Genomic DNA, 15,736 nt, shown 5'->3' with positions numbered 1-15,736 from the left:
ACCATGGCAGGTTCTAAAATGCAAAAATTCTAAAATTGTATCTAAAATGCAAAGTTTTAAAAGAATGAGCAGGAACAAAATTTGTGTGTAATTTGTCAAAGTTGAGTAAGTTCAAATCCTGAAAAGCAAACAATGAGATTGAATCAAATACTGATGTAATTTTATTCTGCCCCAAGAAAAGTCCTTGGGAAAGTAGGCAAAGGGAAGTTTTGAGTACCACTCTAGCCATGTATTTGTCTTGTGTGGGGTAACGTTTTCTTACAAATTAGCAAAAATTATGGGAGGCATCTTTAACTCCACATGACAGATAGCTGGATGGGGGGTTTGGTTTTGTCTCACCCATGAGTAAAAGTCTTGTATTCATCCTAGTTAGCCTTTCTTGAATGTTCCTAAAATGAACTACTACTCCTGTGTCAACCATGACCTGCAAGTTAATAACACAGCAGATAAAAATATATACCTAATATGGTATACAAGGTATTCCTAATAAGTGAATGAAAAGAAGCAATTGTTGCACATTTCAAGAGCAGCAGTCATAAAGGGCTAGTGGTTGATTTTTTTCTAAAGGCAAGATTAAATAGCACAATACAGCATTGTGAAACTTTCCTCTCTGATTTAGAGAGAATTTTGAGTAAAATGACAAACCAGCTCAGAATTTCCCATGGAAGTTCCCTGGCACAGAGCCAGGAAGTTGTATTTTAAATATACAGAAGTGCTTTAATATGATTTTTGTGTTGTTTCTCTGAAGTAAGTATTTTGGATTTCCATGAGGAGAGTGTAAGTTAGATTTGTAACAATCCAAACTACATTTGATGTTTCCATTTTCCAAGCCCAATGAAATTGCACTTTCATCACTCCCTTAATCTGAAACAGTAGACTAGGATCAATGCAGGGTTCAGGGAGGGGGGATGACAGACATGCTATATGCATGCATATGTATTCAGATTTATATTTATGTATATATATAATACTTGATTGAATCTGGTTTTGGGACATTTTAGGTCTCATATATGATTCCTTTATGGGGGTGACCTTATCTTGATGTTGATGCCACCCAAAATAAAGGCACTGGATTACAAGAGTCAGTTGGGCTGGAACTCACCACCAAGTAGCCAAGAGCCATCAGTGCTTTCTGCTTTGTTTGCGCTTGTGCCTTGTACAGCTGGAAACATGTTAGGAAGCTTTCTGGACTGCCTCGTTAAGCTTTCAAACCAGGGGGTTTCAGTCCTTAACTCTACCCTGGTGCATATATTTGTGTGTGTGTGTATGTGTGTGTATATATACATATATATAAAATTTAGTTAGTTGATTACAGAGAAGAATGTCTTCCAAACAAGAGACAAGGCATACTCTCTACAGAATTAGGTAGAAAATTAGCTTTTTAATGCTGCATTGTCAGCATAGGTAGTCTACATAGACCACATGTGTAGTCTGTGAACCTGTCTACTTTGTACCAAATATATTGCATACATGTTAGTCCCAACATGCTCCTGAAAATTATAATAAATAATACTTTGAGAACATTCTCTAGTATAAACAGGATTTTAAATTAACAACTAAAATACCCACAGACACAAGTACATCTGTTGGCTTGTCACAGCAGCTTATAAAAGGGCTATGATTGATCTGTGTTTAGTTTTAGATTAAAAAAAAACCTAGGTGTTTGAATCTGCTGAGAAGGGGGAGTTTTGGAATGAGTTTTATGGAAGCAAACAGCGTAAGAGCGTGTGATTGGAATAGTCGGAAGCAGCATGTAATGGTAGCATTCACACAGCTTCACCCTGTGTTGCCCACTGCACACCTTATTAGATGGGTCAGGCAAGGTAGCTAAAAACATGGGCGTAACAGGAGTTGTGTTGGGAGTATCCTGTCTGGTTTCAGAGGGAGACTGAAAAAAAGCCAACAAAACAAGTACAGACAGCTGAAAATAGTGGAATTATTTCATGAGGCTTAGGTAGCCCCTGGTGGCTGATACAAGTTAGTTATTCTGTGACGTGTTTTTCAGTAAGGTGACTACAGACATGAACACACCGAGTTTTCTCTGGCAAAACATGCAGCAGAATTTCAAGTACAAAACCCAGGATTTTGTAATGGAGTTTGGAGATTGGTACATGATTTATGAAGAGCAAGAGGTACCAAGCTGGCCCTGGGATGTGTCAGCCATTTGTTCTTCTGCCGTAGACAGTGTCAGAGCTGAGACCTTGGGAACTTAATTTAGCTGATAATAGCATCACTTTCAGTTATAATTTAATATGAAGGTTCCTGCCTAGGATTGAAGTAATAGATGGTTGTGGATGTAATAGCTTCAGATACAGGGTCTGACTGCATCTCAGCCTGTGGAGCCTTTCCTCACCTTTGTGCCTGACCGTTCACTGTGGCTTCTCTGATCTACCATCACAAGAGTTTGTATCACTGCTCACTGTACTAGATTTAGGGGTGAATCCTGCTTAAAAGTATTCTGCAAAAACTGCCTGCATGGGTGGCATTTTTGAGCAGAACCAGTTCATTCAGTAATGACATTTAAAAGAAAATGTGTATGAAATAAAATACAGAGGTGGGACTTGAGGTACTTCTGTTGATGCAGAAATCTGTTAAAACTGTGCAAGTAGTAGCTCTGCAGTTCTAGGCATTGAGGAGAAAAAGGTCAATTAATTTACTTTTTTGTCTGCTTAAGTTGCATTCAGTGTAGACCTTGGTCCTTGTTTGGTCCACTGCACTCAGGTATGCAAAGCCCAATGGAGAGCTCTTGCTAGCCATCACGAGCTCTGGCAATTTCACCTTCAGCCACAGCCCTGAAGCCATACGGCAGTAGCATGGCAAAGTGATTGGTAAGGTTGGAGGTGTGACCTGATCCAGTGTGAGCAGGACTTCCAGCAAGGAAGGAGAGCTAGGTTAGTGTATGTCAAGTGTTCAGGGGTTATCACCACCTTTCTGAGTTTTTTTGATTAGTGTAGAAATTACCTTATAATACAATAAGGATTATATTTTGTAGTATAATATAGTATATAATGTACTACATATGAAGTATAATAATATTACCTTAACGGTGGAGGCAGGGCATGTTTCCTAAAGGTCACAATAAAGAAATTTTTGGCAATAACAAGTCTATATGCTAAGACTTACAATCCGTTTCAGCTTCCATTTCAGGGGAGCCTGATTACATCTGTACCTTAGGTCTTGATGTTATATTCATGGAATGCTGTTGTTTCCATAGATGCCTGCATCCACCGTAGGAACTTGGCATGTAGTGCAGTGCCTTGCTGATCGGGAAAGCCTTGTGCATCTGTGCAAGGTGACTGAATGCTTCACAAGGACTTCTTAGCTTTGAATCACTTGTTGTTAATGTCACAAGCTTTCAGGCAATGTGAGATCGCTAGACCACTACTTACCATCAGGGTTAAAACATGCATATGGCTAGTTTTAAAAACAAAACACTGAAACTCTCTAGGCTTCTATACCTACATATAGGGAGTTTTTAGTGTTTGATTGAGGGTTTTTTGCTTGAGAAAAACCAGTCTCTATCTCTGTAAGGAAACATCTTGCATTTAATATTCTTTCTGCATTGTTCTAAATTTGAATTACGGTCTTCTACTGCCATGACAGGGAGATCTTTTGGGCAGACATGCTAGAGGCATGCACATCCATTTCTTTATAGCAGAAATGGATGTCTTGTGTTAGAAAAGGCACTGAAGGTAGGTTGCAAATTTACCCAAGTGACTACTACTTTTAGTGGTATTTGACAGGTGTTTTCAAGATTATTATCCTATTAACATGTCTACTTAATGTAAATCCTATTAACATGTGACTCAATGTAAAAGTTTCATTGACATATTGCAGTGAATACAAACACGCTAAAGCAAAACAAAACCCATGCCCTTCTGGTGTTAGACACTACACTTGAAATATCTCATGAAGAAATAGAAATGGATCCATTTCTCTCTAGTCAGTCCTAACCTGCTATCTTGATGTATTTGGGGGCAAGGAAAGCTGAATTGTCAGGAAAGGGAACAACATTTGCTGTCTTCAAAATTTTATCATTGTTGTTAAAACTTTCTGGTCTTCTAGCTTTTATTCCTGTGAAGATTTGTGGCTAGCATTTTAGTTTGTTTGGCCATTACCCAGTGTTTTGAGGACTACTTAGCTTCCAACATTTGTCCACAGTTTCTTGCAACTTCATCCCAGGATGCTTGTCTTTGGGGGCTTGGGGTTATGTTCCTTGTGAATGAGTTTTCAGTCATAGAGTCACTAAGTTTAATCCTCTGGCAGGGAATAGCTTCACATCTCTCTATTTCTGTCTGACAAATCTTCTTCGCTGAAGCGATTCTTAAATCTTTGAGCTCTGAAGTTTAGTATTCATCTCTTGAGTAAATGTTAAATTAGTTTAGGCTCTATATTTGTCCATAAGTTTTCTTAAAACTTCAACTTCGCCCACGGTTCTTCCTGCTTCAGAAAGCTGTGCACGGAGCCTCTGATGCTTGTCACTTCCCCACCCTCTTCCCTGTATCCCTGCTAGTGCCCAGACCAGCTGTTCACCACTTCTGCTCGTTCTTGAATCTGCTGCACAGTAAGGTCACCTTTCCCTTTCTTCTCACCTGCCTCAGCTTCATGCTTTTCACTGCTCCAGGTAGGATGCACAAAGACAACAGCACAAGCCAGGGGGGAAGAATGTCCAGAATCCATCATAAACACTGAGTTAAAAATAAATGTCTTAGCTGGATGCTAGAGAACACTTCCCTGTTTTGGCACTGTATTATTGTACAGAGTAGGAAAGTAAGGAGAAATACGCATTTCTTAGTCTTCACTGCTCTATTATCATTCTTTGTATATTTTCAAGTTCCTTTCAGCTACAGACCTTTCCTGTGTTTGTGTTCAATTATATGTCTTACAGCATATTTTTAATAGGTTTTACTAGAAAAATCACCTGCAATATGTACATAGACTAAGATTTTTGCAAAATCTGGCACACAAACTGAGTATGTTCAGAAGAACCAAGTAGGTGCCCCTTTTTTCTTGCGGCTTTTCAGTCAGTTGTGTAGTTTGTACCTCAGCTCAATGGTTCCTTTCCTCTTTCTTTTCTCTCTGGTGTCATAGCAACAGTGACAGGACAGGAGTGTCTTCAATTCGTTTGGGGGGGGTTGGGTTTTGGTTTTGTTTGGTTGGTTTTATGGTTTGTTTTTAAGTTTTGCAGTCAAGTCTGATGATTATCCCTTGGCTTAGATAGTGCTTTTCACATGGTCTTCTGTGCAGCTGTTGAGCAGGTTACTTTCTGTACTTGAATCTTTATGAGTGCGTTCAGTTTACTGTTGATAAAATTTACCAGTTGTGATCTCTTTTTGTTGCCAAAGTTTAACTGTAGTTGATAGATGTTGATACTGATTGAGTATTCAGCATAGTAGAGCATATGTGGTGAATCTTTGAAATGCTTCTGGGAAGTGTCCAGATTTTGGGGTATCTTCTGGGAGGGATTTGCCTGGTGGTGGTGAAGGTTGAAAAACTGAGAGCTTGCATTGTGAGGGCTTCTAGGGTTGGGAGAGAGGAGAAATAAAGTCTAATGGAGAGAACGGAAGCAAAGCCCAAAAGAAATAGATCTTGGGTGTCCATTAACCACCATGCTAAGATGGCACTTGCTGTCCTGTTGGGCCAATAGTATAGCAGTCACACAAGAAGATGCAAGAGCCAAACTTCTCCTTATGGTTGGGGAGGAAATCTGAACGATCTCCCCACGGACCTTACCTACTTACCTACAACTACTACAATGGTGCATTCTGCTGAATGGGTTGAGTGAGTGAATGTTCCTTATGGTAGTCAGACCTGCATTCAGAAGGTAACTGCAGGTGCCACTGGCCAAGTGGTTTTGGTTTGGGATACATCTGTAATACAAGGAACTAAACCGTGTTGCTTTAAACTGATTTTTTTTTTCCCCTTATCTTTTCCCTGTAGCCTCGTCATGTATTCAACATGCTGAAGAAGTATGTGCGTGCTGAGCAGAAAGACAGACAGCATACTCTGAAACACTTTGAACACGTCCGCATGGTAGACCCAAAGAAAGCTGCCCAAATCAGATCTCAGGTAATCCCCACTGAGGGTTAATGGGGTTGTATTTCTTCATAACCATTGTGAAGTTTCTGTCAACCTATTTAACAAAAACAAAACAAACAAACCTGACTCCATTCTGTGGAGAGCTTTACATGCAGTAATAATCTGCTTTCTGGCAGAAGATTAGGGCAAAGTGATGTAGGAGTAGGGTGGGTATAATTGGTCTTCTGAGAAGAACTGAAAAACAGCTTTTCTGTCTATCCAGGCAGTGAGTCAGTTGTGAGCATTTCCTGAGGAGCCCTCCAGAGCATTAGTGCCCAGAGCCTTTATTATTGCTCCGGGAAATGTCAGTAATAGATTTAGTGACCACACATGGTTATGCTTCCCTCAGCTGAAGTGGCAGAACAGAAGAGGTGTAGCCATCTGACTGCAACCAACCTTTCTGTAGTCATTGCAGAGGTACTTGTAGTGTCTATAAATGTGATTACTACAGCGCGCTGGTGTTTAATGTGTTCTTTTAAAATAGACACTGTAGTTCATGGCATTTTAACTACTGAATGTTACTGCAGTCCTCAATGTGCATGTTTTGGAATAGCTTTTATGTTGCCTTCATAAATCATGGAGGATGAAAAAGTAGAAGAAAAAAAGAAAACGATTGATGTAGGTGGATTTCAAAACAGCGATTAAAATTGTAGGCACAATGGATAATCTGAAGAAAAAAGTGCAGTCTGCTGAGTCTGCTGCTATTCCCTCTGCAGGATGCAGTGGGAAGCGCTGATCTAGCCACAGTTCTTGAACTGACTGGTATCGCCAAAAGCCAAATGTAAACCATATGCCTTCCTGAATGGCGCAATTTGCATGTTAGACTTCTCAAACATCTATTCCAGCCAGACTTGTACATTGAGATCATGCTGTCTTGAAACTTCTGGAGTTAGAAATGCACTCTTCTAACTCTTCTGCAGTGATGGTTGTCTTTTCCTTGTCTCAAAAGTTAAAGCATGTCCTTTTGCGTCTATCATGACTTTTTAGTTTCTATAGCTCTAGACTACTTTATAACAAAATACAGTGAAATTTTGCTGACTACAGATTGTGTGGCAGCACAGGTGAAGACTAGAAGCTGATATTTAAATACAAGAAGTGCAGTGTATTGCTTAATATGTTGTTATAGGAATGAGTCTTTGTTTCCTGAATTGGTCAGAAGGTTGGGGAAATTTAGACTGAAGGATCTCTTTGTGAAAATTGTTTTCAGGGGAAAATGGAAAACAAAATGTTTTGTTCAAAAGCATAAATACTGTATTTGGATTTGAAGAAATCATACCATCATTTCATTAAAATTGCTGTCTGCAGCCCATTTTCCTTTTTAGGCCTAATTGCCTTGTCAGTCTTCTAAGATGCACCTCAATTTCCCTTTCTACTGAAGAGAGGTGATACTTGTGGAGGGTACCCTGGGGGAGCATATATCATGGGATGTTATGACTCAACCCATAGCAGTGTGCGGGAACCTGAGGCAGTAGGGTTGTAATCATGAGACAATGCAGTAATGCTGGGTAGAAATATTTTTGTTTTGAGCTGAAAAAGCTTGCAAATGTTTTTTACCAAGAAAATTGAAGGTTTTTTGAGAGCCATTTCTTTCTGCAATATTAGGATAAAGGGAGGAAAAACCCAAACAGCTGATGAAACATTTTGATGCGGCAATCATTGCACCTCACTTGGTTTTCATGTTGTGTGAAAACTTACAGGTATAGGCAAATGTAAATGTTGTTGAAAGGTAAATGAGGTTGTGGATTTCTGCCACAATAGCTGCTTGTGTAGATGCTCTGCCTCACAGCAACTGTAGACCCCTATTTTAAATAACTGCATTCCCATGGGATTTCAGATAGTTGCTATGGAAGAGCATCTAGAGCACTATTTTTGTAGCAGCTATAGGAGAGAGGTGTATTTTGCAATGGATTTGACAGTTTCAGTGCATAGAACGTACTGAACTCTTATACCTTACACAAGTGAAAACTGTCTTGTTCTCTATAACCTATACAATATGTAATAATGTCAAATTAACAGTAGTATTCCCCTCCTTAAAATACTTTTATTTCCATAGGTCATGACACATCTACGTGTGATATATGAACGCATGAACCAGTCTCTCTCCTTCCTCTACAATGTGCCTGCTGTGGCAGAGGAGATCCAGGATGAAGTCGGTATGCAAACTATTTATGTAGAAAAAGGGAAATATTTCTGTGATGAGAAATTACCACCAAAAGCTACAATACAGCATAGAATCATAGAATACTTCTTACTTCTCATATTAATACATTGTCCCAGCTGAAAAATAGGACAATAAACTTGGCAATGTTCTTAAATTATAAAGTAAATTATAATGAATACTTGGAAGACATACCCTGTATAACCCATGCAGTCACATAATATTGTTGTAAATGTCTTCCCTGAAATATGTTAATTTACATTTGAAGCCTCTATGCTAAAGGGACACAGCTTTTGACAGTGAGATTTAGCAAATCCTGGGTTTGGATATTTAATTTACATGGCAAGTATTTACATTATCTGATGCAGACATTTTGGAAATCCCTCAACGAAAAAAATCAATTGCAGACCCAAGCATCTGAGAAAAGTGTAGATATCAACTGGAAATTGCTAAGTGCAAATTAGCAGTATCTTACTGGTCGACCATTTAGTTGTTGGTGAAATGGTTATCTCCTCGCCTCCCATTTTTAGCAGCACACAGGCTAGGCTGTGGACTAGTCAGGTAGCAACAGTCCCATAGTTGCATCTTCCTTCAGTGCTGTCACAGCAGATTAACTGTGCAGGAGAATGGTCTTTCCTACCACTCACAGCTCCTGGCTGTGACATTGCTGCAACAGAGGTACCTTTGTCACAGTACTCAGACTTTGCCGTGTGCTGCTGTTGCAGCAAGGCAACTTCACTTAGCCTGTATTAATTTCAGATATAGCCATAGCTCTGGACATCATGTTGCTAATGTGCTTCTGCAAAAAATAATACATGGCTGAATGCAAAGACCGGAAATGGGATGGTCATTGTTTTTGAAACAGGTTTTTTTTACAAGATGTAATACTCCGCCAAATGGCAGTTAATGGATTAGTTTCACATATAAACAGCTTCGGCTGACTAAATAAATTATTGATTTCTTTAAAACACAAGGGAAGGAGGCAGGCGTGCCGTTGCAGTAAGGATTAGGGTGCATTGAAGATGCGGGGTGGGGATGCAGAGGGAGTAGTGGTGGATTCATTTGCACGAAACACAGGTTAGGAAGGAGATGGGCCTTTACTTGAGAGGGCTGGGGATGAGATCAGGAAGTTGGGGAAGGGGTTTGGAGGAAACAAAAAGCTGAATTAGTAATTAATCTTCATGTGTTTCTATGCTCCACAATTAGAAGGCACAATCAACAGTCTCAGTCTGTAGTTGTACAGAAAAAACACCTTATTGATCATTTGAAAACGTATCATTTCTGTAGTGAAGGAGATGCTGATACTGTTAGGTCTTGGAGATGTCAGTTTGCTATCATTCCCTTGGGTTTTTGTTTGAAGTTTGAATTTCATCTGGTCTTAGTAATGTTAATGTTTGTTGATGAGGATGTTCTTCTAAATTTTCTTCTCCCTCCTAAATACTGAAATGGAATGGGAATTTCAGAGGCTTTGAAGTGACATGGGAAGAAAAGTCTGCTACCTGCTAAGCAGTTCAGAAAAATCTGACTCCAAATCTCAAATGTAATACTAATTTTTAGGGGAGAAAAAGAGCCTAAAATTAGTGGGATATTGTTTCCTAATAGGATGACAGAAAGTAAGATATCTCAAAGAAAAAGTCTATCACAGTCTCTTGAGTACTTTTTCTCTACTTTAAGGTTGTTTATTTGTGGAGGGTTTTTTATGGTTTTTTGTATATTAGAATTTTGTATATTAGAATTCTTCAAAGCATTGCAAGGTTTAAACCAATACTGGAAGCAGGAAAAATTAAAGAAAGCACTATCGGATCTGGGCTGTGCTAGATAAAACAGTTTTCAGTAATGAGAGGAAAGCCTGTTTTCTTTCAGTATCAACGTTCTTGATGGTAACATTGGCTGTATACTTGGGTTTACACACTGGTTTTAATGAAAGTTTGTTGAAGTCATTCCCGTCTGTTAAAGGAGACAGTATCTTTCTCACTTTGAGCACTGATCAGTCTGTTTCAAATTCTGGTCTGAAATTGTTGAATTTTTTTAGCTTCTGTACTCTTCCTAAACCCATGGAAAAACCAGTCTCTTACAGCTGCAGAATCTGTGGAGAAGTAAAATACTATTAAAATTGTACTTTGTAGCATTCCCAAGAAATACTACAACTTTCATTAAAACCCCTTTTGTTAGAACCATTGACTTAGGAAGTCTGAGTAAATGAAGAAGCTGAAAAATTACCTAGGTAAGAACATCTCACACACGCAGTGTCTGAATTATAAATTACATATAAGGAAGCATCTCTTAGGCTGGGATGAAAGTTAGACGGCTAATGGTTTAGTTCAGGTTTTTTATTCATTATACTTTTGGTTTCTAGTTCCATGCTTTACTGCAGAGTTCTTCAGCAACAGTTTTCACCTGGAGGAATTAATAATTTTTGGTTTAGAAGACACAGCTCTGGCATAATTTTTCCCTTAATTGAACAAATAGTTCTGTGAACAGCAAAATAAATGACATCTAGTTTCCTGTGAATTTGTACTGTGGGTTTAATCCTCTTATATCTAATAAGATGCTAGGTTTTTTACTACATTTTCTTATTGCTAGAAATATTATGCCCTGTTTTGCACAGTTTCTCCATTATTAGCTGTTGAAAATTTTGAATCTCAGGTCTTGGGATTTAGTTATTTTTTTAGAAACTAAACTAGAAATACATTTCCCTTATGTCTTCCTGACAGTCCCCTTCCAAAGGTTCATCGCTGAGAAATAGGTGGTGTTTTGTCATTGGAAGATACATGTGCCTGAAGATAAGATGCACACTTGTAATTTCTGTCTGCTGGTTTTGAAGCCTGGCTATTTTCAGAACTCCCATAGAGATGGCAGGAAGTTAGGATAGAATTTGAAAGAGTTGTAGTCCTTATTTGCAGCTCATCTGGAGTCCTTATCACCAGCTGATGTCCATTTGCTTAAACAGAAGATAGTCTTGGGTTTAGTATATAGATACAGAGGAAGACCCACAGCACTCCAAAGGGTAGAAAGCAGGACTTGCATGAAGAGAGGATTTTTTGCAAAGCATTTGACCGATGTGTGATGTACAAATGCCCCATTAGTGTAGCAGGCACGTATTGTAGCAGCAAATTCCAAGTATGTAAGGAAGAAGAATGCTGGCTGTCTATTGTTCATGCTAGGACAGGGGAAGAAGGATCAGTGTATTGAGTCACAGAAAGAGGTCATTCTGACTCTGACTATTATGACAAGCCTTGGAAGGCATAAGCAGGTCATTTGTGTAGGAGATAATTTGCCATTCTGGCTCCAGATGTTTTTTTGATGGGTAGTGATGCAAATGTGCTACAGGCCAGGTCACTCTTCAGCAACTAATATAGTTCTTGGTTTGAAGTGGTGTTTCTCATGGGCAGGAGTATGTCCCATAGATAGGAGAATGGCACAAAAAATCTGAGAAGAGATATTTATTTGCACACTGCAAGTAGGCAGATTATTTGGTTACCTAGGTATTTGTACTCACCTTTTCTCTTTGATAATTCTCATATACTATTTAATATGTACAGTAGCTGAGAGAGAGCAATGCAGGCTTTAAGAGAAATAAGTTCCTTTGAGCACATCCTGCTTTAAATCCTTATTTGCTTAGACTGCTTATCCATGTATGTAAAAGGCAATTCATTGTTGGGAGTGACGCAGCTTCTGAATCACATGCAACGTCAGAGCTTTGTGCATCAGTCACATGGGCAGTCAGTGAGCTGAATTTTTAATTCTGTCTGTTGCTCTGTTTCCAAATTGAAGTCCCCAGCTCCATGTTTTCTAGCCCACCACTGAAATATTCAGCACTGTCTACTGCAGCAGTCTCCTAACTAAGCTCTGAAACATTCAGTGATTAGCAATAAGTAAGAGAATATGATTTCATCCATCCCTTGACAAATAAAATCAAGCTGTTGTTATTTTACTATTCTGTTCCACTCTGCCTATCCCGTTCTTTGCAGCATGATCTGCATGCCACACTCACATTATATAGCTGGGAGAAAGGCCAAACACAAGCAGACCCCAGATCACTACTTGCATTCAAATGCATATGGTGTGCTATGGGTCATGTGCTATTTCAAGTATTTGTGTGCTCCAGCTTAGCATGACGAAGTTTGAGCAAGAGAGATTTGCCTCTTGACATTTGGTTCACAACTTACTGCAAAGCTGCTTTTTTTTTTTAAGTATTCGGAAAAAGCTGTAAATATAGGGTAGGCTGCAGACTGAAGATGTCCAAAGACTTGCTTTCTTTTAACCTTTCCTTTTGAACCATTAGGTCCCTATACCTGCCAGTCTGCATCTGTGGAGGGCAAAGTTAGCGCTACCTTAACTGGTTCTGGCCCTTCAGCATTTATAAGCCTAATTGTTGATTTCTTATTTCTAGCTGCTAATTTTGACCTGTAGTCAGTCCACGGCCTTGCTGCGTTTGTTGCCATGAGTTGAATTAGGATGCTGTTCTCCATTCATTCGGTAGTATCCTTCTTAAGAAGTTTTGAGGGTATTAGCTGCTTGCCGCAGGCTGACAGTCCAAAGTGACAACCATTGTGGTTTGAGGATTTATGTTCAAAAACCAAAATACACCCTTGGGGGCTTTGCAAAAACAAATTCTCTGTCCTGTTTGGCGCCATTTCTTTTGTGATTGTTTTCTTCTTCCTCTCCCTTGAAATGTTACGTTTTGAGTATGTAGTTAGTAATGTCTTTCAGACTGTAATGGGACTTCTCAGTGTCTTGTTTTTCTCTAACTCTTCCTCATACTTTTTGTCTTAAGATTTAGCTGAAGGGAAGAGGTCTACCTTCAAAAATGTTTACGATCATGAAGTGATGCTTAGGATTTCTGCACCTTTATTTGAAGTTGGGTTGCCATATTGAGGTGTCAGACTAATACATACATGTGTTGAGATAGATTAAACATGTCAGTAGCTTGTTACAAGGCTGTTGTAAGGTTACCAAGGGTTTTAGAATGGCATCAACAGAACGGTATAGTTCATATCAAGTAAGAACAGTAATTATGACTCAATTTGAGTACATTATACTATAAAATTCTTGAAATTGCTTTTTGGTCATGGACATGGCTGTTCTAGTCTGCTTCATGGGAAGCAGTTCTAGTCTTCCTCTTAGACTAGAGGTGACAGTACTGGTAGCAGTTGTTTAATGCAATTAATGTTATGTATCAGAGTGGTTGTAATGCCTTAATTTTTATTTTTTTTTTTTTTTCCTGGTGAAGGAAAACAGAGGTGTTGAAGCATGGGTAAATGGATAAGGACTCTAGGATCTATCTGTAGTGGGAGAGACCAAGTTCAGTGAACTGGCATAAAGATGAGGAATGGTCATCAGTGGTGCTCATCCTCAGGACAATTGGGTTTTGCATCAGTTGACAAACCTGCTTTATCTAGTCAATGTAAATCCTCCTGGGTCTGTCTGCAGTAGCATTTTGGCTTACATGGGAGTACAGTTTGGTAACAGATGTCTTTGTTGTCCCTATTTACTGTGTTCCACTTCACAGCTTGTTAGTCTAAGCATAGGCTCTGACTGTTCTTGAGAACAGGCACTGGGGAGGTCCACTTGATTGCTAAATAAAGGCACTTCCTAGCAATAGATGGAGGTGCAGAGAAGCACACTGAGGACTGGAAAACTAGATACTTTTCTTTCTGAAGAAAAGCAGTTCCTCTCTGGTTTTCGTTATCCGTACCTTCCAGTTAGTATTTCCTTTTATAAAGGAGTCAAATGGAGTTGAACTTTTTGCCCAGGGTAAGATAAACAGCCACAATTCCAGTGGGCAGTAGTTGTAAAAATCTCTACCTGAGAAAGTTTGGACAATTCCTATTAAGTTTTCTGGAGGTCAATAGAATTGTTTCTAAATTGCCGCAGGCACTAGGCTAGTACTTGAGAGGGAGCGTCTTCAATTTTGGACGCAAGGGAATGTCATCTTTGCCAAACCATAAGCATTGAATTTCTACCTTTGTTTCTTTAAAAACAGCACATTTTTCCATGGCAGAAATTCTGCCATTTACATTTGATGAGTATATATACACCATACAGAAATACCTCAGTAAACTTTAAACAGATTTTCTGGAAGTAGCACAATTATTTGCAGGTCTTACCCTAAGGTGCTGTAAAACCTACATTCTTGTTTTCAAGAGACTTTTTGGTGTGTCTCTGTTGTATCATACAGGCTTCCCATTCCTCTCATTCCTCTCTGCCCTTTTTGCCCGTAAGGATAACAATGCAACTGGAACAAGCAGTCAAAAGCAGCCTTCAGAGCAAGTGTATTTGCACAGGTACCCTGGAGTGACTTCCAGCACTATGCCTGTTCTTTCTCCCCACAGTTAAACAGGTGATTTGTTAGAACTTTACTAAAAAATATATTGCAGGGTCAGTGGTTAAAAATAGGCAAGGGGTTCTCCCACAAAAGCAAATGAATTCTGCGTTAAGCTTCACACAGCAGCATTTAGATAGATGGATTTTGTATGCTTAAATACTGACATGTCATGGGCCAGGTGGACTACCTGGTAAGCAATTAAGACCTCCTCCACCAAGGACTTTTTTTTTTTAAAGTATTTGGCTTGTTTATATATATATGTGCACACGCTTCAGCCTTTTTTTCAGTTGTTTTTTTTTTTTAATCATCACAAGGTTATGGTCTTTACTAAGCCACCAGTTTAACCACTTTGTTACATCTATAAAATATTTATATGATGATTTAAACACCATAAATAACTCAATAAGATACTATTGAACTATTCGTTGGAGCAAGATGATGTATTCTGTTCACATGGGGAACCAGCTCTTGTCACAGAATCAGAGAATAACTGAGGTTGGAAGGGACTTGAGGGTGGTGAAATACTGGCACAGGTTGCCCAGAGAGGTGATAGATGCACCATCCCTGGAGACACTCAAGGCCAGGCTGGATGTGGTTCTGGGCAACCTGATCTAGTAGACGATGTCCTTGCTCATTGCAGGGGGGTTGGACTAGATGGCCTTTGAAGAGCCCTTCCAACCCAAACTATTCTATGATTCTGTGACTTCTGGAAGTCATCTGGTGCAAGCCCCCTGCTCAGGCAGGGCCACCCAGAGCCAGTTGCCATTGTTCAGTCACGTTCACAGTAAAAGAGTGTTTCCTGATGTTCAGAGGGAACCTCCTGTGTTTCAGTTCCTGCACGTTGCCTTTGGTCTTGCCACTGGGCGCGCTTCAGGTGTTTATACGCATAAGATCCCTCTGAGCCTTCTCTTTTCCCAGTGGAACAGTCCCAGTTCTCCCAGCCTTTCCTCTTAGGAGAGACGATCCAGTCCCTCTGTGGACTCTCTCCAACATGTCCTTGTCTCTCTTTTACTGAGGAACCCAGAACTGGACACAGCAGTCCAGGTATGGCCTCACCAGCACTGAGCAGAGGGGGAAGAATCCCCTCCCTCCACCCGCTGGCAGTGCTTTGGGTACCATTAGCCTTCTTTGCAGCAAGGGCACGTTAATGGGTTTTGTTCAACTTGGTGTCC

General features: G+C 39.6%; 1 protein-coding gene across 2 annotated transcripts in view; it reads left to right on the top strand.

The window, feature by feature from the left end:
- The window catches only part of APP (amyloid beta precursor protein), a 216,363-nt gene that overhangs the window by 161,000 nt on the left and 39,627 nt on the right, over positions 1-15,736 (top strand). For both annotated transcript variants that reach the window (XM_030477303.1, XM_030477302.1), the window contains 2 exons: positions 5,941-6,069; positions 8,132-8,231. In XM_030477303.1, the coding sequence (XP_030333163.1) occupies positions 5,941-6,069; positions 8,132-8,231 (229 nt within the window). The remainder of the gene's footprint in view (positions 1-5,940; positions 6,070-8,131; positions 8,232-15,736) is intronic.

Source organism: Strigops habroptila, chromosome 2 (assembly GCF_004027225.2).
Source record: "Strigops habroptila isolate Jane chromosome 2, bStrHab1.2.pri, whole genome shotgun sequence".
NCBI classification, from domain to species: Eukaryota; Metazoa; Chordata; class Aves; order Psittaciformes; family Psittacidae; genus Strigops; species Strigops habroptila.
Note: the sequence above shows the minus strand (reverse complement) of the source record. Positions and strands in the feature narration are given on the sequence as shown.